The sequence below is a fragment of the Chaetodon trifascialis genome, chromosome 17, assembly GCF_039877785.1.
Source record: "Chaetodon trifascialis isolate fChaTrf1 chromosome 17, fChaTrf1.hap1, whole genome shotgun sequence".
NCBI lineage: Eukaryota > Metazoa > Chordata > Actinopteri > Chaetodontiformes > Chaetodontidae > Chaetodon > Chaetodon trifascialis.
The window spans coordinates 10,145,601-10,169,213 of record NC_092072.1 but is presented as its reverse complement, the minus strand read 5'-3'; the positions used below and the strand labels follow the sequence as shown (position 1 = coordinate 10,169,213).

Sequence of the window (23,613 nt, the reverse complement as noted above, 5' to 3'; positions counted from 1 at the left end):
TGCCGCAGAGACTGTTGATGTCTTTAAAAAGAGGCTCAGACCCACCTTTTTTATCAGGCTTTCAAGTGATTTGTTTGATTTATCTCATTCCTTTGATCAGGCTTCTTATCATATTTAATCTTTATTTGTATCTTATTTTAGTTGCATGTTTTAACTACATGTTTACATACTATTTATTTCATTTTATTTTATTTTATGTTTATGTCTTAGTCCCTTGGTTTTTAGCTATAGCGTTTCCTCATGGGGGGGCCCCCACACTGGGAGCTGCTCATGGTCTACTGATGGGGGCACTGCCGAGGGGACGGCTCTAGCCTGGATGGCTGGAGGCCTGTGCACCTCGGTGTGGGGCCTCCTGTCTGCCTGGGTCGGGGTGGTCTGGGGTGGTGCTCCCTAGTCATGGGCCGGGGGCCCTCTCAGTGTGGATGGCCCCCAAAGGTGGCTTATTCCTTGCCTTGTCCATATGGGTGTGTGCGGTTGTGTGTGTGTGTACGTGCGTGTCTGTGAATCTCTATATGTCTCTATGTATTTATGGTGGCGGGAGGGCTGGGATTTCTTCTTTGCTGTTTTGAGCCTCTGTGAGGCACTTTGTGTTGTTTTTAAGTATGAAAAGTGCCATATAAATAAAGTTTTGATTTGACGATGTACTGTAGCACAATCACGGCATACAGTATGACCATGATGTGTCATGTAAAATCACATACACTGTACTGCATATACAGTATAGAGGCTATAAGAACAACATGCCTGACAGGAGAAGGTCCATGTTGCTGTTGCTAAGGGAAACGTTGACTCTCCCTGTTGTGGAGTTGAAGCTAGTGATGCTCAGGGTCATCGGCTGCTTCCTCCCACGGTAATTATAAGAACCTTTCCATATGTAGTTTGGAGCAAAGACATCATCTGGAACTATAGAACAGAACAGATTGGAACAAAACAAGGAGAGATGAGAGTAGATAAGCATAGAGCTGAACTGAATCACACAGAATAGATTAAAATAGAAATGAATATAATAGATCTAATTAAGACATAAACATGTTGCAGGAAAATACACATAAGATCAAATTTACACACGCGTGGTATATTCAGTAAATATGTAGACACACATAAGTTAAGGCTCTTGCTTTTCGCACACAGTTCTGCCTGCTGTTATAACAGCATATCTACATGTAGTTAGACATATGATTTAAAGCTTGGCTTTGGGCAGAATCTTAGATTTAAGGGCTTTGATAATCACAGGAACTTGTGCACACAGTAGCTATAGGAATTCTTTCACATGCAGTGAGAAGAACAGAGAACTGAACCAAACGGCACGACACCTTTCTAGGTGAGAGTGAGGAAAAATAAATTATTCACAATGGAAAGCAGTACAGTACAATAAAATGGACAAGAACACACTAAGAACAACACTGTGGAACAGAGCGGAGTGCAGAGCAGCAGAGCAGAATTTTATGAAACTACAGTAGACAAAAACAAACCATAATGGACCAAAATGGAGCACATAAGAGAAATCTGGAATAGATGAAGAATGGTAGGACTCAACAGAAAAGACTAATAGAACTGACCGTTTAGTTTGGGGCTGGGGGTTCCTGTTGCTGGCTTCACGGGTTTCTTCTTCTCTCCAGCTGCACACACAGGACAGACACAGGGAGAAGGATAATGTCCTATTAACACACACATGAGCCTCGCATATTCATATGTTGTGCTTTGCCTCTTGGGGGAGGGGGGGCGCACACACACACACATTATATTAGGTCATTAGAGTACAGTGCTGGTCACTGTTAGTCACACATGAAAATAATGAGTGAGAAGTGTGTTAGAAAGGGTCACCCAGGATAAACCTCTTTATTGGTTATTTGTAGGCAGAGCAGTGTGAATAGAGTCCATGAGCAGTAATTGCAGTGCATATTAGATGCTTTTTAAAAGCAGCCTTAAGACACTCTGAGTCTGACCAGAACATGTCATCAACATGCAGCCATTGTTGCCAATAAGTAAAGGCAAGCAAAGGAGAGGATATTTGTCCCAGAATCTCAAATTGGATCAGGGAGTGCTCCAATTTTAAAGGCTAGCTTTGGGCAAGAAGGTGGCCGCCTTCGTGGAGGGATTTCAACCAGGCTGAAGTTTTTCCTTTGACATAGGTGGTTTACAACTTCGCCTGTTTACATTTCTTACTGAAGAGGACAAATATGCAATACTAGCTCAAGCATTTCTAATGTGCAAAAGATACATCTTGTGTACATCTTGGGGAAGCCACACTTTGCCATTTAATAGTATTGATGGAGGGTTCTGTGATAGAATCAAAGGCTGCAGAACAGCGACCGAATAGACTTTGTTGTGAGAGTGTTTTATCTACAACTGTGTCCAAGGTCAGGAAGGCACTTTAATCTCAACTTCTAAGCCAATGTGGACAAAAGGTGCTCAGAAAAGTGGAAATTTGATCTACAGTTCCATGGCAGCTGGGCGAACTCCATCTGCTGATGAAGATTGGGCGATACGACTGAAAGCTCTCCAACAGCTACTAAAAAGACTTTGTGGTGGGCTTGTTTCGGCACGTATTGATGTGGTTTAAAAGAAATAGCGTGGGATCATAGGAGCTGTGGTCTTTATTGTTACACAGCCAGTGAGGATCAGTCTAGCGTGATTCAGGCAGAAATCTCGTTCACAGGTGAGGCCATGTTTATTCACGTTACGTTTAGTCACGCTCGCAGACTCTCTTCCTCATCTGAAGTATCATCTGGTGCTTCCTGTGTTTCCACCAGAGGCGACCGATGCACCATTACCTTGTACACAATTACAGATTTCTCTAATTGGGCTTGAACATTGTTGGAAACATCTGGGATAATATATGTGTACAACTCAACAAAACATATGACGATAGGTTTAGTTGATTTTAGATATTTTAAAGCAGAAATGTTACATATTATGTGTTTCAGTACTCCCTAATGATGATTTTTCTGGGGTAGTCAGTGCTATTAGGTCAACCATGTTTCAGAATATCTCAGCTTTTATTTGATTGAAGCTGGAACTTCACTTCACTCTGGTACCTTGGGTACCAAGAGAACACACTCAGTCTGTCACTGTTGACAGCTGTGGACTCATGACATGCGATGAATTCATAACCTCACCTGTAAGGACCTGGCCAGGCTAATCTAATGAAGTGTGAAACACCGTGGGATATCGAATTATCTTTTTTTATCAGTGCTGCCAGACCAGCGACCAGCCCACCAGGACATCTCACCCTGCTCCAGATGGCCAAGTACTAGTGTCCTTGAGCAAAATGCACTCAACACTCCGACTTCATTGTCAAGCTCTTCAATCAAGTGCACTACATTGATATAACATACAGACATGGGATTTTCTTACCTCGACATATAGGCATCTTTCCCGTCCAGGTGCCGTCACTCTTGCAGACTCTGTGCTCAGAGCCCCCCGCCAGGAAGTAGCCATGCTGACAGCTGTACACCAAGGTGTAGCCAAAACCAGACAGATCCATCCCCACCACGTCCACATGGAGGGGGCTCTCTGGCTGCTTACAAGCGTGGGCTGGAGGGTGGAGAAGGAATTTGTGCACTGGAGTTAGAGTCTGACAGAGAAGAGGGTGGACGGGTGGTAAGTTAACAAGCAGATAAGATGTATGTTTCCTACGTATGCACTCGGGTTGTGTTCCGCTCCACGTCAGATCAGGCTGGCAGGTTCTGGAGGAAGAGCCCTGAATCAAATGTCCTGGCTGGCACTGAAATGACACCACGCTCCCCACCTGTGGAAAGAGAGAAAGAGAGAACATTTTCTGACTACCATCATAGTGAAGTCATTTATTTAGTTTATTACAGATAAATATGTGTTACTCAGACATTCAATAAAATGCTGATTTAAAATGACATAATATATCTGTATTTATTGAGAGCATTTGATGAGCCGGCCTTGGGAAAATACAAACAACAGACATAAAAATGGCAACTGTGCAACTATATGTGCTGAAATAGAATACATTAACATTTGTTTTGACTAAAGCAAAAACTGGGACTTCATGTCACAGATACTGATGGGGGTCATCTAAATCAAACCCTCTCATCCTGTTTAGAGGACAAATTAGGATGTTTCCAAGTCTTCAATACTCACAGTAATTAAGCAGTAATTTGCTGTAATCATTCCTCCTGTCCACGCTGGCTGGGAATAAATCCCGACCTAACACTGTAAGAAATAAAATCCACAGTCCTCGCTCTGCTGTGATGACCCCTCCCTTCCACTAGGTGTCCCCGTGTCCTTTGTTTTGCAGGATCTGGCTCAGGGAAGCCCATCATTTTCCTCATGAGCCACACCTGCGCCTGGTGCAGTCCTTCACAAAGCTCACCACGGTTTCCCCTCCTTAAACACCTCCTGTTGTTCTGTTTAGTTGTTCATGTATCCATACATGCTTACACTACTGATTCCTAGCTTCCACCTTTTCTTCCATTCTTTATTCTCATTTTGTCAGTAAAAATGTTTGCCCGCAGCTTCAGATTCGTCTGGGCTCCCGTCTTTGTCACGGCGTAGGAGCCGGGCTCTGCCAATGTGCACAAATGCATCCCAAAGATCAACGGAAGCCAATATGAGACTTCAGCAGTTTGAGTTAGTCGACTCAAGTGATAATCCTCCGACTTTGCACTCGTTTGGTTTTGGCGGACTGTTTCCTTGCTGAGCTGCAGAGGAGAGGTACTTCCTGTAGTTGCATGTAGGTCTGTTGCCAGGACACAGCATTGGCAATAAACCCACACACCGGGCAGAGATGCCCATTTGATTCAACCAGCTCAGACAGCCGAAGCCTCACATTGGCTATTGCACAGAACAAGGAATTTTGATTTTGCTCCTGTCTTTTACACAGAAGTAAATGACGGAAAGGACAAGAGGAACAATCACAGCAGCCAACGACTCTTTTATTGTGCAGAGAGGAGAAAATATAGAGAAAAATATAAATTTGTCACCCAGCGATTTTGCCACCTCCATGGTTTAATATTTCTTAAACAAGTATTTGTTTGGAAAAATCAGCTGAATGTCTCGTTCAGTCAGATTTCAGTATCATCTGTCCCTCCTCTCCCCCTTTCCTTCCTTTCTCCTTGTTTTTAATTCATTGTTCAGCTGCATTTTACCTGCATATTTCCTTTCAAAGGAGCCACAGCAGCTTCTACATTAGTTAGTAAGTGAACTTCTTGGGCATGAAGGTAGCTCCAGAGGCAAGTTTGTCAGTACAGATATTTTACCTTGAAACCGTAGGTCCGGTTCAAGGAGCCATAGCGCGGCGTTCCCGGGTTATCACAGCTGGTTTTGGTCGGTTCTGAAAAGAACAGCACACGAGTGTAAGTAATTACGCACAAAATGTAAAAGAAAGATAAATTAGCAGGAGCATCATATGTCCTCTCTCAACCCTCCTCTCCCCTGTTGTCATGGTAACAGTGGGGTATGTACCCCAGCAGGGCAGCAGGGGGCAGTAGTGCTTTATCAGAAAACGAAGCATAGCCAGCTTTTAGGGAGTGTGTGAGAGTGTGTGTGTGTGTGTGTGTGTGTGTGTGTGTGGCAGGAACATCAGCATGTAGAGCACATCCTGACGCAGAGCTCGATTCAATACAGCTTCCGAAATGACAGATTCACTCTCCACTCGTCCCTCTCTCTCCGCCTCTACCTCGCTCTCCCTTCCTGTACCTCTCTAACTGCCCCCTCTCTCTCTCTAACTGCTTTCTTCCTCTCTCTTTCTATCTTCCCATGTCACTGTATCTCTCCCTGCCTACCCCCCACCCTCACCCCTCCTCCCTCATCTGTCTTATTTAAAGAGCAGGCTGCTTCAGCTCAAAACTCATTCTGTTTCAGTCACATAGTAATACACATCACACACTAACATACAGCTGCAATCACACACTAATAAATCATCCAAGCACACACACACACACACACACACACACACACACACAAAGTCCAATCTCTCAACAATACATTCTCACTTCACTTCCATCATAGGAGAAGAGAAAGCAGCACTGAGAGTCACTTCATGTTTGTGTGGATGCTTGCATACGTTCCATCGTCTCTGGCTTACAAAACAATCATGATATAGAACTGAAACATTTTCCTCCACACTTTGGCTGCGACTTCTTCTTTTTCAGGAGTTATAGATTAAGTCTTTACATCAATAAGGCAGCACGTCAGAGCGAGCCCTCTTATTTTTAGATCGTCTACTGCACGGGGAACATTCGGCTTCATCGCGGCTGTAGAAGCGCTGCATGCGTGCCTCTCGTGCTATGAAGGAACAAAAAGTCAAGTGACTGTTCACATCACAAAAGCTCTCATTTATTACGATTCATCACCGTACTTGGTGTTTAAGCACCTGCTTGGAATCAGACATGTGAAGTGGTGCTCTAAACATCACATGTGGTGCTGAATTGACCCAGTGGGACCATTTGTAATGTGCGCTGAATATCCCTTCTCATTTTCTTCTTAATCCTCAGATAGCAGCAGCAGCCCGTTTGAAGTCGGATGTGGACGCCCGTTTCTGGAAGCCTTTTACTAAATACTGGAAGTTACAGCGAGCGCTGGTGTCGCCTTACTTATGAGTAATGTCTGAAGAGGGCTTCCTGTTAAGATCCAAACTTTTTAGACACAACTCAAGTTGGGCTAAATGTGCCACAGATGCACTGCTGGGTATAATCTTTCTCCCAGAGGCAAGAAATTCAGCTACAGGTCCCTTTCATTAGTCTTAACAGTACTGTAACAGCAAAACCATCTTTAGTTTATGTGGAATATCCTTTAAAATTTTACCATTTTACAGGTACAATTTTAGTTAAAGCTAATGAAAAACATGGTTTCACTTACACTGTCTTTAAAAGCTAGATCAATCACGGCATGTAAACTGGAGGACACCTAAGATATTGATTCTAGCTAACAGCAGGCAGACTTGCCAGTTTGGAAACATCAAAGCAATCCTTTAAGGCTTGTCCTCCTCAGGCTCCTGTTTCACAGAGCCTCCAGTCACCATGGATTATTATTCCAATAAGTCTGCGTAACTTTAACCTGAACCGAACAGTAGCTGCTCTGCACAGCAAACCCCGGAGTATGCAGAAATGTGGCTGTCAACCCTGTAACGATGGGTCATTAATTGCCATGATCATTAGGCAAGGGAATATCAGACACCAGGCCAGGCTCCCCAGTGAGCCACAAACCAGTCATAATAAACTGGCAGGCTAGCATAACGTAAATAATGTCTTTCATAAGCTACAAGCCCACACAGATACTCCGTCGGGAAAGTAAACACATAAAGTAACAACAAACAAACAGGCAGTTAATCAAAGGGAAACGTGTACAGCGATGGAGGAACATTAAAAACTAGCCTGTAATAGTATGCTTTGATATGTTAGTTAAAAGAAGACACTTTTTTTAACCTCCTGAGAAATATCATTCAAAAGTCTGGGGGCTCCAGTGAGCTGAACATCACCACCTTTTAATTTTAACCCAGACTTTGAAGTGGGCAAGACACCCCTGCCTCAGGACACCATGCTATGCTCCAGCTCATGTGGGGATAAATGATTGAGGATATAGTCAGGAACTATTAAAAAGTCATCAGTAAAATCTTAGATCAATGTTTGGTGGAGGTTAAAAGCCTTGGTGCTGTGTTTTGAACAAGTTGGAGACCTAGTTAAACACCATAACAGTGGGGAACTTTCTTAACTTGTGAATTTATTCAGAAATACTTATTTTGACTTGTATATATAAGGTGGTTGACTCCTGAAGTCCTGGGGCTGGGTTTCAAATCTCAATACTTCTGTTGTTGAACAAAATGCATCTGTAGCTCTAGATATGTTCACTGCACAAAACTCTAATGTGGCTGCTTGTGTTTAGACAACATTTAACATTTAATATTTGTTAAATGAAAAAAACATGTTTAGATTTCTCAAAGTTACCAAAAAAAAGTACAAATTTTCAACCTAAGTTCTTCAAGATGAGATCGAGTTGAGTGCTCACATGAATATGGAAAATAAGGGGAACCGAAAGCTGATTTTTGCATAGCAAAAAGTGCACAAAACAAAGCTGACCTTCAGATAAAGGAAGTAAGGCAATACTTTTTCTTTGTACAATGGCCTCCCTGTTTTCTCTAATTATTAAACACACATAAACGTACCAATACAGCGTGGCTGCGTGCCACTCCAGGTGCCATCACTTTCACAAAGTCTGGTCGCTGTGCCGACCAGAATGAGAGGTGGAGCGCAACTGAAGGACACTTCTGATTGGTAGATGAAACTTCGTCCCTCTCTGAAACCACCAACCGGAGTGCCTGGGTCACCACAAAACTTGGCTGCACACACAGACACACAAAAACACACATAATCACATTTCAGTATGTGGGCTGACATCGCTGACAAGCACTCAAGGACAAATGTAGATTTTGCCTCCAGTTGTAACTAATGGCTGGTAAAGAATAATAACAGGCAACGTGTGTGTGTGTGTAAGCCTGGTACTGTATGTGCAGTGTGTGTGTGTGTGTGTGTGTGTGTGTGTGTGTGTGTGTGTGTGTGTGTGTGTGTGTGTGTGTGTGTGTGTGTGTGTGTGTGTGTGTGTACTCACGTAAGCACTGTGGCAGCATGCCGCTCCAGGTGCCATTGGCCACACAGGTCAGGACAGCTGGGAATGAGAGCTCATATCCAGGTGAGCAACTGTAGCTCACGCTGCTGCCCCATTCAAAGTCACTGCCCTGCAATACCCCATTACTGATGGCAGGGGGAGCCGGGCAGGTCACCGCTGCGAGTGGGAGAGAGAGGGGGAGAGATAAATCAGTTTTTAGCAGCTGCATGTGATGCTGCTTTTTCAGCCAAAATCAGCATCCTGTAAATTGACTGATAGCTGCACAGAGAGGCAGACGGGCTGAGGAGATCATTGATTTCAACTCCTGATTTGAAAGTTAGTTTAATGCAAATAGTTGGAATAGTAACAGTTGGTCTAGAGTGACTTTCAGCCAAGTCCAGCAACAGATAGAGTTTAAACTGATTAGAGGAAAGAATAACCCAAAAGCTTAAAGAAATGCATTTGAGTAGTTAAGCAGAGTAAAGTGGTTTCATAAATGATTTACCTGTACATATAGGCATGTTCCCACTCCATGTCCCATTCTGGGTGCACGTCCTCACAGGTGAGCCATCCTCCTCCATCCTGTATCCTGGCTGGCACTGGAAGGAGACGTTCTGACCAATCGTGAAGTCTTCCCCATAGCGAAGGCCGTTAGCTGGCACACCTGGATCCCCGCAGTTTATCACTACGGAGACGGAGAAGTGGGGTTGAAGAGGAAGAAATGGGGGGAAGATTACTTGTCGTCGCGTGAGATGACTGGAATTTTAATTTGCTCCTTTATATACAGTAGCTGATTCAAATGATAAGGAGAGATAAAGAGGACGATGACAAGAAAATCAGCGGGACAGTGGAGGTGACAGGAGTAAGGAAATGGACAGGTAGAGCGGCAGTGAGGGACGACAGGTGCTGCAGTGTTTTGTTGATCTGAGTCGGGTCTGTCAGTTGTTTCATATTTGCTCTGAATCTTTTTCATCGCTGCTTTTCAAGCCTGTCCAGGCCTCCAAAGGACCCTCTACTGAATATACATTAGAATGGCAAAGTTCAAGATTACGTCAGAAGATTTTGTTTCAGGGAGCCCGTCTGAGCTAAGCTGCTGTGATCCAAGAGATGGCTTAAAAAGGAAGTGCTTATTTATCCTTCATAACTATACCTGTCTGCTTATTTGTGTAATTTCAGGTCGTGGAAATCACAGTGGGTAGCAAATCTGTGATCAGAGCGTATGATCGCTTCAGATTCGGTTAGGGGCTTCACTTCTCATGAATGAAACAACAGTGATATTAAAAATGGCTGAGGTTGTCCTGGGACTCTTTTAAGGAGCATTAGGATTCCCCTGACTGCACTTATAAAGCCCTGTCCTTCATAGTCTAATAGGCAGTTTAAATGCTTTTAAAGCCACCCCAGATACTGTCATGCCCGTTAATAGATGTAGCATAATCTACTGTAAAAGCTATTTCCTTTAAGTCAGAGGATTTTTCTAAACTTTTTTCTTTCCAGGATGGCATATCGACGAAATTTGGTTTCTCAGCAATTCTGTCTCTTTGTTCCGTACTGCCGGAAATTTCAAAGCTTATTTCTTGGCGTAGTGCATTAAAGTCAGGAATGTCAATGGAAATTTAAAAACATTAAAATACTGCTGGAACTCTTTTCATGTGGAATTTCACGTTGGGGCACAACGTCGAATATGTGTTTGACAAAGTATTTTATGACAGAGTACGCTGCATGTTAATTGTTAATGCTATATGTCACTGTCGCTGTAGTATTCATCTTTACATGCAGATTCTGTAGTCTGCGTAACCTTCAGCACTGATTAACACTTATTCACCTGTGGCTTTCGTCACATTTCATATGGGAACAGAAAGTTTTATTTTATGGTTATTTACTCTTATGAATTTTTCCCCCAGAGTTCAAAAAGCAAATTAGCTAAAGTAAACAACAATCAAGGTTATTCATGTCACCCTATAAAGTCTGGAGCAGGAGCAGGGAGATTTGAGGCTGATTTCATTACTGAAACTCGACGCTGTTGCAGAATAATTTAAACCCGGGCATAAAATAGGGTCGCAAAAGGCTGGAAAACTCATATTCGCACATCAGGAGTTTGGTGATGTTTATGGGCTGCTGACTTGACGTCATTGCAAAGAATTTGATGCTCTGGTTATATACAGTAAGTAATATATAAAGCTGACAGTCTGCTCTTTAGCCTCCTCGTCACTTTGTGTGTGAGTTCACGCTCAGATAATGAGGTCAAACAGAACACGTATTGCAAAGAGCTGCATTTATTTAAGGTGCGTCAGATACTGTTAAATCATCTGTAAACTAATGCATCAGCTTATCAGCAGGCCCTCAATAGACAACAGGTGACTTACTGGTACAGTTGGGCTGTGCTCCTGACCAGGTCCCGTTGGCCTGACACAGCCTGGTGGTGGCACCGGTGAGCAGGTAGCCATCCATGCAGGAGTAGATGACCGAGTGAGAAAACGTTGTTCCATCCAAACGAAACACTCTGCCATTGCTGGGAGTGCCAGGGTTACCACACTGGACAGCTGGGGGTGGAAAATGAGAGCATGAGGGAGGGGAAGCATTGTGCATCTCAATGAGTTTCATCTCTGTGACGATGGCTGTGTCAAAGTGCTGGGTTCTAAAAGGCTGAGATTAAGTCAAAGTATGTTCCTACGCTTGCAGAAGGGCTGTGTGCCGGACCAGGTTCCATTAGGGAAGCACATCCTCTCCGAGGAGCCAATCAGCTCATAGCCCTCCGAGCAGCTGAAGTGAACCTTGGAACGGATCCTGAAATCTGTTTGTTCCCTCGAACCATGGGAGGGGATGCCAGGATCGCCACAAGAACCAGCTGTGTCACCTACACAAAGAGAACACAGGCTGAGTTCGATCCCCCAATCTCACAGCTAGGATCCTCAAATCAACACAAAACAGCTGCATCTTCTACAAAGCCAGTACTCCAAACCTTAAAATGACATTTCAAATTAAATATCCAAATACAGTCAGGAAGAAGCGATGTAGTAATTTATCAGCTGTATAAATAAGTTATTGAGACAGTATTATGAAGAGAGCTCATCTGTGAGGTGAATATTTGCTTCCATTTTTAATAGAAATCCCATTCTAAGAGCACTCAAGTATGAAATGGCAGCTTACAAATAGCAGTAGACCGCACACATATGTTGGTGACAACGGGCATATGTTTGCCTTAAGAGTGATCGTGAGTGTGTCTGCGTGTGTGTCGATGGGTGAGTGGGTGGTAGTGTGTGTGTGATCCTCGCTCTGCCCTTGCAGAGCCGCCTGGTCAGCAAATTCTGTCTGACAGACAGAGCACGCTCCTGGGAACACACACACGCTCTGTCACCCACATGTACAGGGCCAGACAAACGTATTGTTATCCAAACACTACCGCTCACAAGCGCCTATTTTGTTAATGGTCTAAAACTTTCATTGGCTTATGTGCGCATATAATTAACGTCAAAACCGGATTCATTTCTGTCCGGAACAGGAGCAATAAATATTTGAGCATTTTACTGTAATTATGAATTCACTCGCATCCATTATTGGCCATTAATTCAAGGTGTGCGACAAAATTATTTGTGTAATAAACAACTACTACAAGAATTTCCCAAATGTCTGTAATGTTTTTGTGATACTTTTGACAAATAACCTGATTTCACACCGGTTCTGTTTGCACGACACTGCAAATATCTAGAGGCTTGGAGCTAAATCAAGCTTCCACGTACCAGAAACACAACATATGATGACATAACATCTTTTGTAATGCCTCCGGATTTCAGATTTCTCAGGTGAAAATAAACAAGCGTTCGCCACATTGTGTCATCATTATTTGTCTTCAAATGCTCGGAAATGTGAGGAAACGGTCTGTAACAAGATGAAGGATTTTTCGTTTTTCTGTCTGAATATTGGAAACAGATCAAAAACCAGTCGGGGCACAGGCACACATACACCTTTGGAGGCACTATACTGCCATCTACACAACTCCCACAGGACACACAAGGACACACACATGCACACAGCTCCAAAGCCACTATGTAGCCTCAGGTGTATCTGGTCTCTACAGGGAGAGCAACCAATCTACCTGATTTCACTGGTACAAGGGTGCATGTGTGTGTGTCGGTGCATGTATGTGTGTGAGTCTGTGGGACAGAGCGCTGTGAAAACTAATCTCTGTCGTTTCCCTCAGGTGACTTTGGAACAACCACTAATCGGTCACACACACATTCATCCGCACACACACGCGCGAGCATCTATCTGATAGAAAGATTTTGGCCTGGGTAAATTCACGGGTTACTGAGCTGAAGCTCCTTTGCCCAAGTTTGCAGTTCTCATAAAGCTGAATGAGAAAAACTACAAGGCTATAACATTCTCACTCATCTGAATCCAGGGACTTACTGCAGGTCGAGTAGTGAAGGCAGGGAGGGAAAATGAAACAGTTTCAACATGATGATTTCTTATGAAATCAGTTTTTTCAGGCAGCAGTCACTCAGCCTGCACTAAGCCACATTTAAAGGAACAGTCTGACATTTTGGGAAATGAGATCATTTGCTCTTTTAAAGACATTTCTGCATTACAATTTTAGATTTTGTTGACTTGTGTAATTACAGTGTAATTCATATTATTCAAGGTGTGTTTCATTTGGTCACATGTCAATAGCGTCACATCCCCTTTATCTCCTCTCGGTGCTAAAACTTGTGGTGAACGTGGGAAACACCAGACGATACATCAGAGAGTGAAGAAGGAAGTCAGCGAACTAGCAAGTGACACAAACAATAGTAAACACAGAACATGTTAAGCAGTGAGTTTTAGAGGTGCTTGTAGGTTGATTTTGCTTTGGGGGAGGAATGCTAGCCGTTTCCACCTGTTTCTAGTCTTTATGCTAAGCTAAGCTAAGTGCGCACAGCTTATTTCCCAAAATGCTGAATTATTCCTTTCAGGTTTTAGAGGCAAGTTCCAAGTCCTTAAATCTGTGTAGCTGTGCAAAGCCTGCTTGTGACGGCCATGTTTTATTTTTCTTTCTGTACCTACTTGGTCAAAATGAATTTATCATGGCCCCTGAAATTGGGCTGTAAATGTGGTAACTTAATCAACATTACATCAGAAACAGCATTTGCTTATCAACAGTCAAAGGGCAGAATTGCAGACCAAGCACTTCTTCTGTGAGCTGAAGTCCTGTCTCTGCAGGGCTCTGGTACAGACCTGCCAGGTGAAAACCATGAATCACTGCTTTATAAACTATTACCCTCCCTCACCCTGTGCACCCCCCAGGCAATTGTTGTAAATAACAATGTATTCTTAGTCATCTCGTCTGGAATGTGTTTTCAGTCAGTCTGTTATATAAGAAGCAGCTGGGAGCCTCTCAGTCTGGAGAGCCATAATCATGCCCCCAGCCAGCCAACTGAGAACCATATCACTTAGATGGTTTGTTTATACATGATGGAAGGTAAGGAGGCTTTCTGTCTGGAGAGAATCTAGTGGTGAGACAATCATTAAGTGCTAAGACATGTATATACAGTAAATCAGCAGGGAAGAAATATGCTTGTGTGAAGCACTTCACAGAATAACGCTAGTTATGCATCTGCAGTACACGCCATTGGTTTAACAGCCACTCAGCATGCAAAGATGATTGAAAATGCACAGGAAATGCAAACACAGTGTAAACTGAAGCATTTAAAGGTGTTAATATTTAAAGACCTTCCAGTCATTTCTTTATCTATCTTTTATTCTTACCCTTCCGTTCACAGTATCCCTCGGGTAAGTTACAAGAAGACAAGCTCAAACTTTCTGAACTAACAAATGAAAGTGACATTAGATAACCAGAACAGAAATGCACGTGGCTTCAGATCCAGGACTGAGGTGTATGCGTACAGCATGTGGCTGCAGTGGGAGGTTACGCTCCTTTTAACGGACAGGTACAGGTATATTCTCTTTCATGCGCCAACCCTACTGTCGATCTGCCCATCCATCCCTCTCATTATCCCTTCAGCTGAGAGCAGAAAGGTTAAGAGAGGGCATCTGCAGAATGCAAAGGCATCAAGTGCTCCACACTCTGCTGAGTCGACATGTTATGGACGACTCGTCTTTCATCTAGAACTTCTACCTACCTATCTGTCTTACTGATAGGGTGGACTCAAAAGTTTGTATATTCAATTGAGGTTAAAATGGTTACCAGAGCAGAAGGGCATGGGGGCACTCCACATCCCATTGAGCTGACAAGTCCTGGATGATTCTCCTTTCAGCTGTCTTCCGCCCAGACAGGAGTATCGAGCCGTTGAACCAAATGTAAACTTATCTCCACTCAGCACACCGTTAGGGGGAGAGCCGGGATGGCCGCAGTCTACAACTAGAGACCCAGACAGAGAGAGGGAGAGAGGGATTGAGAAGCAGAGAGATGAAGGAAGGAAAGAAAGGCAGCTCGTTTCGACTCACAGCTTTGTGAGAAGAGCTGCAGTGACCGCTGTCAAGAACTAGAGGCGCGGATTCATGGACTGAAACGTGTCGGACTCTGGGTAGTGAGACGGCGGCAGGAGAGAGACAGACATGTTGCTTTCTGAAATTTATGCTGACATGAGATGCAATCTTCAGAATTTACAGCTAACTAGCCTCCCACCTGCAGTAACTGAGCGACTGAGTGTACACATCATTAACTGTCTGCATTCATTTGTGGGGTTACAGGTGACATTTTAAACAAGCCCACGACAAGCACATCCATTGTGCAGTATTTCTCCACTGTGAGGGAGACAGGGAGTGCTATTAGCGTTTGACATTTGCCAACATATGAGTTAGTCCTCATCCTAAAAGCCTTTTCTCTTGGAATGTTTAAAGCCGGTGACAACCTCCAGGGCTGACGAATGAAGCCAATGTGGAAGTGCCAAAAAACTGCAGTTCCTCAAACGGCCGCTTGAGACAGTTACCACTAGGCCTCAGTAACCAGGCTTCATTCGGTCTGCCTCGGCTCCGCTCACGTTCCACCTCTTTGCTCACTTTTGGAGAAACCAGGAAACTGGCACTGCCAAGACAGTGACAGCCGGGGCCACTGTGACTGAGCCTCACAATGACTGTTCAGAAACATATTGGTGACATCATGGAGACTGCATCCATTATACAGTCTACAGTTTAAAGAGAAAACATTGAATAATTAGAAAGTAAGCAAACAGGCTTATGTAAGAACAGTCTGATCTTAATTTTTTTTCCTCCTGATATTTATACTACAACTTACTGGCTCTACACTGAAATAAAACAATGCATGCGCTGAACAACCAGCTGGTAACAAAGCTGACTTTTTGCTGAGGTCATTGAGCACAATGTCTTGCATGTAACCATTAAGTGCATATTTAAGACTCCTTTGACAAGATTTTAGTATTAAACAAGCCAGCTTAAGCCAGCAAATGTCAGTTTCAAAGACAGAAGCACAAGAATCAAACTAACCTATACATTCAGGGAGGGGTTTGTCCCACTGTCCGGTAGGTTGACAGGTCAGCACAGGTGATCCAAACAGGTAATATCCTGGGTTACAGTCGTAGAAAACCACAGTGCCAAAGGTAAAGTTCCCATGCTCTATTTTACTCTGTCGGATGGAGTTGGCCGGGATACCTGGATCAGAGCAATTGACCACTATACACAGAGAGACACAGAGACGGACACACACACAGATACACAAAAACAGATATAGAAAAGCATGTGTTATTTGGCATGAACCAGAGAGGGCCATTTCTGTCCCCCCTCTTGATTTTCCCAGTGCTTTGCTCAGGGATTACAGTCCTGTAAAATAATAAAGGGCGTAATCAGGAGGTTGTGGTGAAGAGCAAAGAACTGATTAGGGCTGCTGTTTGAAAGGGTAAATATGGCAAATGTTATGTGATGCTATGATGAAGGCATGTTTGTGTGTCCTGGATCCAGCACTCATGCTGTGTAATGGCTTGCCATCAATACGTAGCATATTTTATTTCATACAATTCATTGGCTCTCCATTCTGTACACTGGGCAGAACGCCGATAACTTATATAAAAAGTCATATGAGCGAAACAACCCTTTTTGCTGTGATTGTTAGAGGACAATCAGCGCTTGAGATTGATGTTTCAATGAAAACCAAAGGTTTCCATTGAAAAGGCTGGAGCCAGGAGGGTGAGAGGGATGTGGAGGATTAAATCTACCTCAAAACTTCATTGAATTAAAGGAAAATAGTGACTTTTTAAGAAAGCAATGCATCTTTTCTGTATCAGTCTAAATGAATTTCAAGGTTATGATGGCAGAGATGTTCGGGTTGAATAAAGTCAGAGGTAGAATTGAGGTGAAATGAAAAGGGTATGGTAATAAGGATGATGATGATGTGCTATAGGGAAAGGCAGTAAGGATAAATAAAGATAATAGCTGGGGTGGTATTAAAGGTAGGGATAAATAAGGTTAGGGGTGAATACACTTAACTTTTCTCCCCACCTTTACACGTTGGGGGCGGGTGGCTCCACTGGCGGTTGGCCTGACACTGAGCGCGTGCGGGCCCCTCCATTTCATAACCCCGATTACAGACAAAGCTGACCACATCGTTGAGGTTGAAGCCATTTCCCACCGTCCGACCATATATGGGACTTCCTGGATGGCCACAGCTGATCGCTGTAGGGGAGACAGTGAGAATCATGAGTAACGTAGCTGCACACACATCTCTTATTACATTTATTAAAAATGCACTTGAGATTGCAAGATAACAAATAAGCACATCTTCTTAACAGCGAAAAGGCAGAAACAATGTGCTAACCCCCAGTCACACGTGAACACTCAAACACCTGAGGTGCGACAATCTGCCGCTCACAGCTGTTAGCAGCTTAGCTTTTACCTTCAACTCTTTCAAAGCACTTCAAAAATGAGAAAAGACACAGCGTCTCTATTCAACATGACACATCCTTAATGAGCGACCAGAAGACGACGCATTACTCAGGAAATTATCTACTTAGCTGTGCGCTGGTGCAGGATAGCAACAAGAGAAAGTAACTGTCCAACCACGGGCAGGTGTGAAAATGATCTGCTTAACGCTAAACATGCCCGGAAGCTTCAGGGAGAGGCGAGAGAGAGCCTGCTACTTCTGCGTCTGTACGTGTGAACGGAGCGTTAGCCCGTCTCTTAATACTGTCTGACTTCCATATCCCGTCTGTGGCATTCAGCTCTAAGCCCATCTGTTCGTACTGAGGACATAAATCTCGAAAGCATGGGCCACAAATATATAGTTTCGTTTCTCAAACCAGCTCAGTAATTTCATAAAACAGCTGGCTACTGTAGGTTTTATTAAACGGACTAAATAGCGCATTTTCAAATGCAGATTTATGCACATTTGGTGCTTTAGTATTTATGGCAGCGGAACGGTGAGGTTGTGGCAGTGAGTAAAAATAAATTAGAGTGGCCATGTTTATTGTAAGCAAGATATCACCCAGTGCAACAGCGTGGCTCAATGATGCATTTTTAATAGTTTTTGGACAACAATACAGATCCATGGCACAGAAGAATAAGCTATGTCTGGCTTTGTCGACACTGGCAACACTTCAGGGCTCCTCATGGGGTTGCTGACAATAAGGAAAGTATAAAGTATCACCAGGCTTATTTCTCTGCATTTTAGAGAGTGAATTTATTGCACGATCACAGTCAGAAAAGAAGAAGTAGCCTTTCCACAGCACACTAAATTTGACTGGTCATTGCAATGTGGATTTATATGGAGACATGATGTAGTTGTTTCTGTGTCCTGGGTGAACGTTTCTGTCGTCTTATCCAGCACCGCAGCAGTATTTCAGCCGTCAGCGCCACATAGATGCAGCTGACGACTGATGTGATTTAGAGAAATGTCTTTTTATAACCCGCTGCTCTCTCATTTCTCATTAAATTACAAAAATCCAATTCAGTAAGATTTCCTCTTGATATGAAAGTCACAAACAGGTATGATCTTAAAAAGCAGACATGAAAGCCAGACGCCGTGTAGTTCCCAGTCTTGAAAAACCACAAGAAGCAGGGATCTGGACTGAATATCTCTGCCTTTCCGACAGTCATTCATCCATATTTATGAGAATATTTGATGACTGAGGAGACATAGCTGGTATCCCAATTTAGGGTATTTATTTTGAAAATATTAGGTCTCGCCATCTTCAGCGTTAGCGCTGAGTGTCCTCTGTTTGCCATTGTGCATCATAATTATTCATCGTGTTAACTTCATTCGCTGGGGCTACTTAGAAGTTTGTGCGGGGTCCTTGTCCTCATTGTGCTGACGACAGTGTTTTGATGTTTGTGTGAACAGACAGGTTACAGCTCCTGCCAGGCCCTCTCTCATCTGCCTCTCCAGCTCTCCCTCTTTAAATTTACTGCTTTACAGGGAGGAGAGGAGAGAGGAGAGAGGAGAGGAGGTTGACGAAATTAAAAGAAAATAAGACAGACACAGACTAGGTGGGTGGAAAAGTGAACTGGGAGGAGGAGAAAACCAAAGAACAGAGCAGAAGAGAGGGCTCTTGAGGAGAAGACAAGAGTAAAGAGGAAAAGAACAGCTGAGGTGAGGAGAGCAGAGGGAGGAGGCTCGAGACAAGCAAAAGCCAAGAAGCCAAGGTCTTTTTTTTCACATGATCAGTGATAATCAGAAGTTTGTTTGCTTGCCTTAGATACAAATTTATCTGACACCGTCAGCATGCCCTACAGCTACACACACAGACGCACGCACACAGACCCACACGCACACACACATACACACACACACACACACACACACACACACACACACACACACACACACACACCATTGTCTCATCATCATTCTGTGTTTGTGTCTCTAAACAAGAGCCTCTCATCTCCATAATTACAGTATAATTTGGCTGTAAAATGATTTCCCTCAATAACTCCTGCATGAATAACCCCAATAAAAGCAGCACAGCCCAGAAACACCAGATACACAGATGGATACACACACTATCCAAACACACATACATACATACACACAGACAAACTATCTGATCTAAAGTCCCTGCATTGAACGTTTCTTTTTGTTTTAAGGGTTTCAGTCAGAAATCATTTCATAGAGGAAATAAACTCCCTTTCATGCCCCTGCTAGTCCAGAGATGTAGTCAGTGCATCACCACCTCCGTCTTTTAAACATGGCTCTAATTTCGTGAACAAACAGGCTGTCTCTTTCGGGAAAAGGCATCTGTATAATTGGCTCGAGATGGCGCTCATCATCACCACTTCAAGTGTGCCCAGTCGCTGTCTGAAAACATTCAGGACGCTCACAGCAAGTGACCAATTTTAGAAGATTTTCGCAGAAGCCTGGACACGTCAGAGACTTCTATTTTATCCTCAAGCCCATTTATTTATCTCTTCCAGACCACACTGGCAGTTGGGCCCTCAGGCTCTTTATATAAGACTGCTGGTGTGAATCTGCAGAACCTCAGGACTATTTGGGTGAATTCATCAAGAAAGGGATATTTCTCAAAATACAAACCTTACGCTGGCTTTACTCAGCATGGAGCCACTGTTGCCTAAAAGGTTTATTCTAAATGATTTTATTTCCCTTTTTTAATTTGGACTTTTCCACCCTTGAATGAAATTTGACTGGGATTTATCAGCTCGACCAGACAACCTCTCTTATTGGAGACCTCGGTAGCTACACTGTTGTGACTGAACATGTAAGGCTCACATGTTTCTGATTATACCAAATCTCCTCCTAACATAACTGCATTATTTAAAGATGAGCTAGATCACAACACATCCCAGGCCGCTCTCTTGGTTTAGTCCTTTCCCGTCGACTGAGTCTACTTCGTCCTGCTGTGACATTTTTTGTCAATGTCCATCAATGTGCAGTGTATCTATTAGATCTGCTTTCCTCCTTCATTATTAAGGACAACATGTTCAATTTCTAACCAAAAGAACATCACATTAAACTTCCTGTATACTTTGAGCAGTTTTGCTGGTGTACTTGAATTTCTTCCTTTCTTTCTTTTTCTTTTACAGTTAGCAAGACCATTTTCCCCTTTTGGCTGGAATCAGGACTTGTTGCTTTCAATACCAGTTTGTAAGTATTGCATCACACACTGGGGTTGATCTTAAGCGCTCAAACACGCATGATACTGATTTTTCAACTCCACTGGAGAATAAAATTACTGAGAACTTTATCAAAACCGAAAGTTTGAAACGTCTCTATGTGAAAGGATTTCAGTTTCTTTACTGAGTACCTAGCAAACAGTGGAATGTATCAAATCATGACATTCAGGCTTCATCTTGATCCACTTTGACCTCAAACATTTGAGTGCAATTTCACTTTATCCTCTCCACGCATGCACAGGCGAACAGAAACTCAAAGACTAGTCTTGATTGCAGGTGATGTTTTCCCTCCACGTTTTCATCATAGACAGGAGTTTGTGTTACAAACGCACGCACTGCCTATTAGACCATGTATCTGAATAATAAACGTTTCATTCGACTGAAAATCAGCAGACATAACTTGAGATAAGAGATGTGTTTGCAGAGCTAGTGTGAGTTAACACAGGGTTTGGGTCATCCTGTTTCCTGTTAGTTAAGGTGAATCTTGGCTTGGAGATACATGTGTGCTTGTGTGTCTTCCTTACATATACAGATGGGCAGCTGTCCAGACCACTGGTTGTCTTGAAGACAGATTCGAACCGATGAGCCTATTAGTCGAAAGCCAGGCAGACACTGATACACAACGGTATCACGGTATCCAAAGTTCTCCCCTATCACCTGGCCGTTCACAATGCCTTCTGGGATTCCACAGTGACCGGCTGAAAGACACAGATGGAGACAGATGATGGGCAATGGTGTCATGGAACTCTGAAATGCTGCTTTAGAGACACTATTAAAACCTACTCTCTCCATATTTACTGTAGCTCAAACACAGACCAGTGGACATAATGTAAATCCTGGACTTACCTTGGATTTCCCTTTCATTTTTAAACAGTTTCCTGTTCCACCTTGTGTCTTTTCATTTGCTTGCTTTTACTTACATTTTTCTGGACCAGGAGAGAGCTCTGTGTCCTGCAGATACGCAGATATTTCAAAATAATACTACGCCTTCCAGTCTTCTCGTACTCATGAGATGCATTCTCTGGGTTATTTTCAGGGATACAAAGACAATATCAGCAAAACCGTAACATTTTAATCAGGCCTGGGAGTTTTAAACAAACCCTGAGGGTTGAGCATCACCTTGGCTTAGGAGATAGTTTGTTGCCTCTATGTGGGACATTAAAATTTTAAACATCTGCTGAAACCTTTTGCAAGCGTGTAAAAGCAAGCAATTGCAGCTTGAAACCTGTTTTATCCTCTATATGAGAAATGTGACTTTGAGCAGACACACACCATGAAACATCAAAGTGGGAGCACAACAAGTACTCCTTTTCACAAAATATCAGTAGCTCTGTCATAAATTGGCTCACCTGTTTACAGTGAGGGCTCAGATGGTCAGTGACACCCCTACAAGACATTCACAGCTGTGCCTCTGTTCTTTGCAATGCCTTCAAACGCATCTAAATCGGGAATGAAGATGTCTCACTGACAAAACGGAAACTGTGGCCCTTTTCACTCCCTGATCAGATTCATTCCCAGAGGTCTGACTGATGCACAGTGCTAATGCAAGCTGTGCATAAATCTGGCAACACATTCTGGAAGAGAAATCTATCTGTTTATGACATGCTTTTAAACGTCTTGATTTGTTTAAAGATTGACCGATAAAAGGATAATTCTTCTGCAAAAGTAACTGTACTGGCTTACATTTTAAAGAAGCACAGCAAGTACAGTTAAGCCAGTTTTGTTTTGAAGGATAATAAGAAAAGTTATTGAATAAAAATGCTGTTTATAGCACTTTTTTAGAGCTGAGTTTATTTACTTTTTGACAGAATGATGCCTCCTCATCAGTCTAGGTTAAGTTTCATTGAACTTCTCCTTTATAAATTGCATCTCATATCCCCCTCAGCCTGTGAAGTATTCTGGGAAGCGATGTTTCTGCTGAGGCTTCATGGAGAAGTGACAGCACCATGTCATAACATCTGTTACCTCTGGCTGGCACACTGACAGAAGAAAGTAGCTACTTTTTCTGGCTTATTTATATATATATATAAATAAAACCTCCAAACTCAATGCACAGCAGAAGCTTGCTCGTGATAGTCTTGTGAGGTGGACAAGGGCAGAGAGAAGCAGCTGTGCTGTGCAGCCAGACAAGAGGTAGCTGTCCTCATTAGACTGACTGGAAAAATCACATCCTAGAAACTCCCTTTCTAATGGTCGATGTCAACATGCAGTATATGTCCTCAGCCTTAAATGTAAGGCAGAAAATGACACACAGCATCTAGATATACTGTAATACATACTGCACGTGTGAATACATTAGTAGCTCTAGTAGTTCTATACCTAAACATCGTGTTTCCGTTCCACTCCAGAGCCCTGATGACAGGCACTCTCTGACAGCTGACCCCACCAGCATGAAGCCGCCATCGCACGTAAAGATGGCTGTAGCACCAAATGTTGTCTGAGTACCAATTTTCTTCCCATTGGGTGGAGATGGCAGCTCACCACAGGAAATAACTGAAACACACAGGCAGACACAAGCAATTTAAAAGCAGTTGTGCACCAATTTAGCGCCAAGTTAATTTGAGTATTTGGTAGAGCTCATTGGTTTCAGTAAAGAATGCGAGCAAGGCAGGCGGGCTGTTCATCACACAAATACGGTGCCAATATTGTTTTTTTTCCCCTCTTCTCAAAATTGACCAGTGAAGAAAATAACAATAAAATTTCCAAATGTCACCAAGAAGAATAACATAAATTCAAAATGTCAAGGAAGCCCCAGAAGAAAAATAACAGATGAGAAAAAATGTCAAGGCCACTCTTTCAGGTTTCAGCATGGATGGCAACAACAGAATGGTTTCTGTGCACAATGACTCAGTCATCGTTAGATTTCATAAAATTAGCAGACATAAACATCAAAACTAAATTAACATGAAACAACAGCATTTGAAATGACAAGGTTTTACACCAAAGTACTGTTTGTGTACAAGACCA

The 23,613-nt window shown here is 43.0% G+C and overlaps 2 protein-coding genes across 2 annotated transcripts in view; one reads left to right on the top strand and one right to left on the bottom strand.

Moving 5' to 3' along the window:
* The window catches only part of csmd3b (CUB and Sushi multiple domains 3b), a 324,934-nt gene that overhangs the window by 8,467 nt on the left and 292,854 nt on the right, over positions 1-23,613 (bottom strand). Inside the window, exons 55-69 of the mRNA XM_070985476.1 lie at positions 22,966-23,139; positions 21,171-21,344; positions 17,023-17,196; positions 16,015-16,200; positions 14,756-14,929; positions 11,246-11,428; positions 10,938-11,114; positions 9,080-9,259; positions 8,578-8,751; positions 8,135-8,308; positions 5,232-5,305; positions 3,640-3,751; positions 3,358-3,537; positions 1,560-1,619; positions 745-903 (exon numbers count right to left, since the gene is read on the bottom strand). Of these exons, the coding sequence (XP_070841577.1) occupies positions 745-903; positions 1,560-1,619; positions 3,358-3,537; positions 3,640-3,751; positions 5,232-5,305; positions 8,135-8,308; positions 8,578-8,751; positions 9,080-9,259; positions 10,938-11,114; positions 11,246-11,428; positions 14,756-14,929; positions 16,015-16,200; positions 17,023-17,196; positions 21,171-21,344; positions 22,966-23,139 (2,355 nt within the window). The remainder of the gene's footprint in view (positions 1-744; positions 904-1,559; positions 1,620-3,357; positions 3,538-3,639; positions 3,752-5,231; positions 5,306-8,134; positions 8,309-8,577; positions 8,752-9,079; positions 9,260-10,937; positions 11,115-11,245; positions 11,429-14,755; positions 14,930-16,014; positions 16,201-17,022; positions 17,197-21,170; positions 21,345-22,965; positions 23,140-23,613) is intronic.
* Positions 1-23,613, top strand: part of LOC139346420 (zinc finger protein 516-like) — a 372,274-nt gene that overhangs the window by 244,195 nt on the left and 104,466 nt on the right. The gene's annotated exons all lie outside the window — the stretch shown is intronic.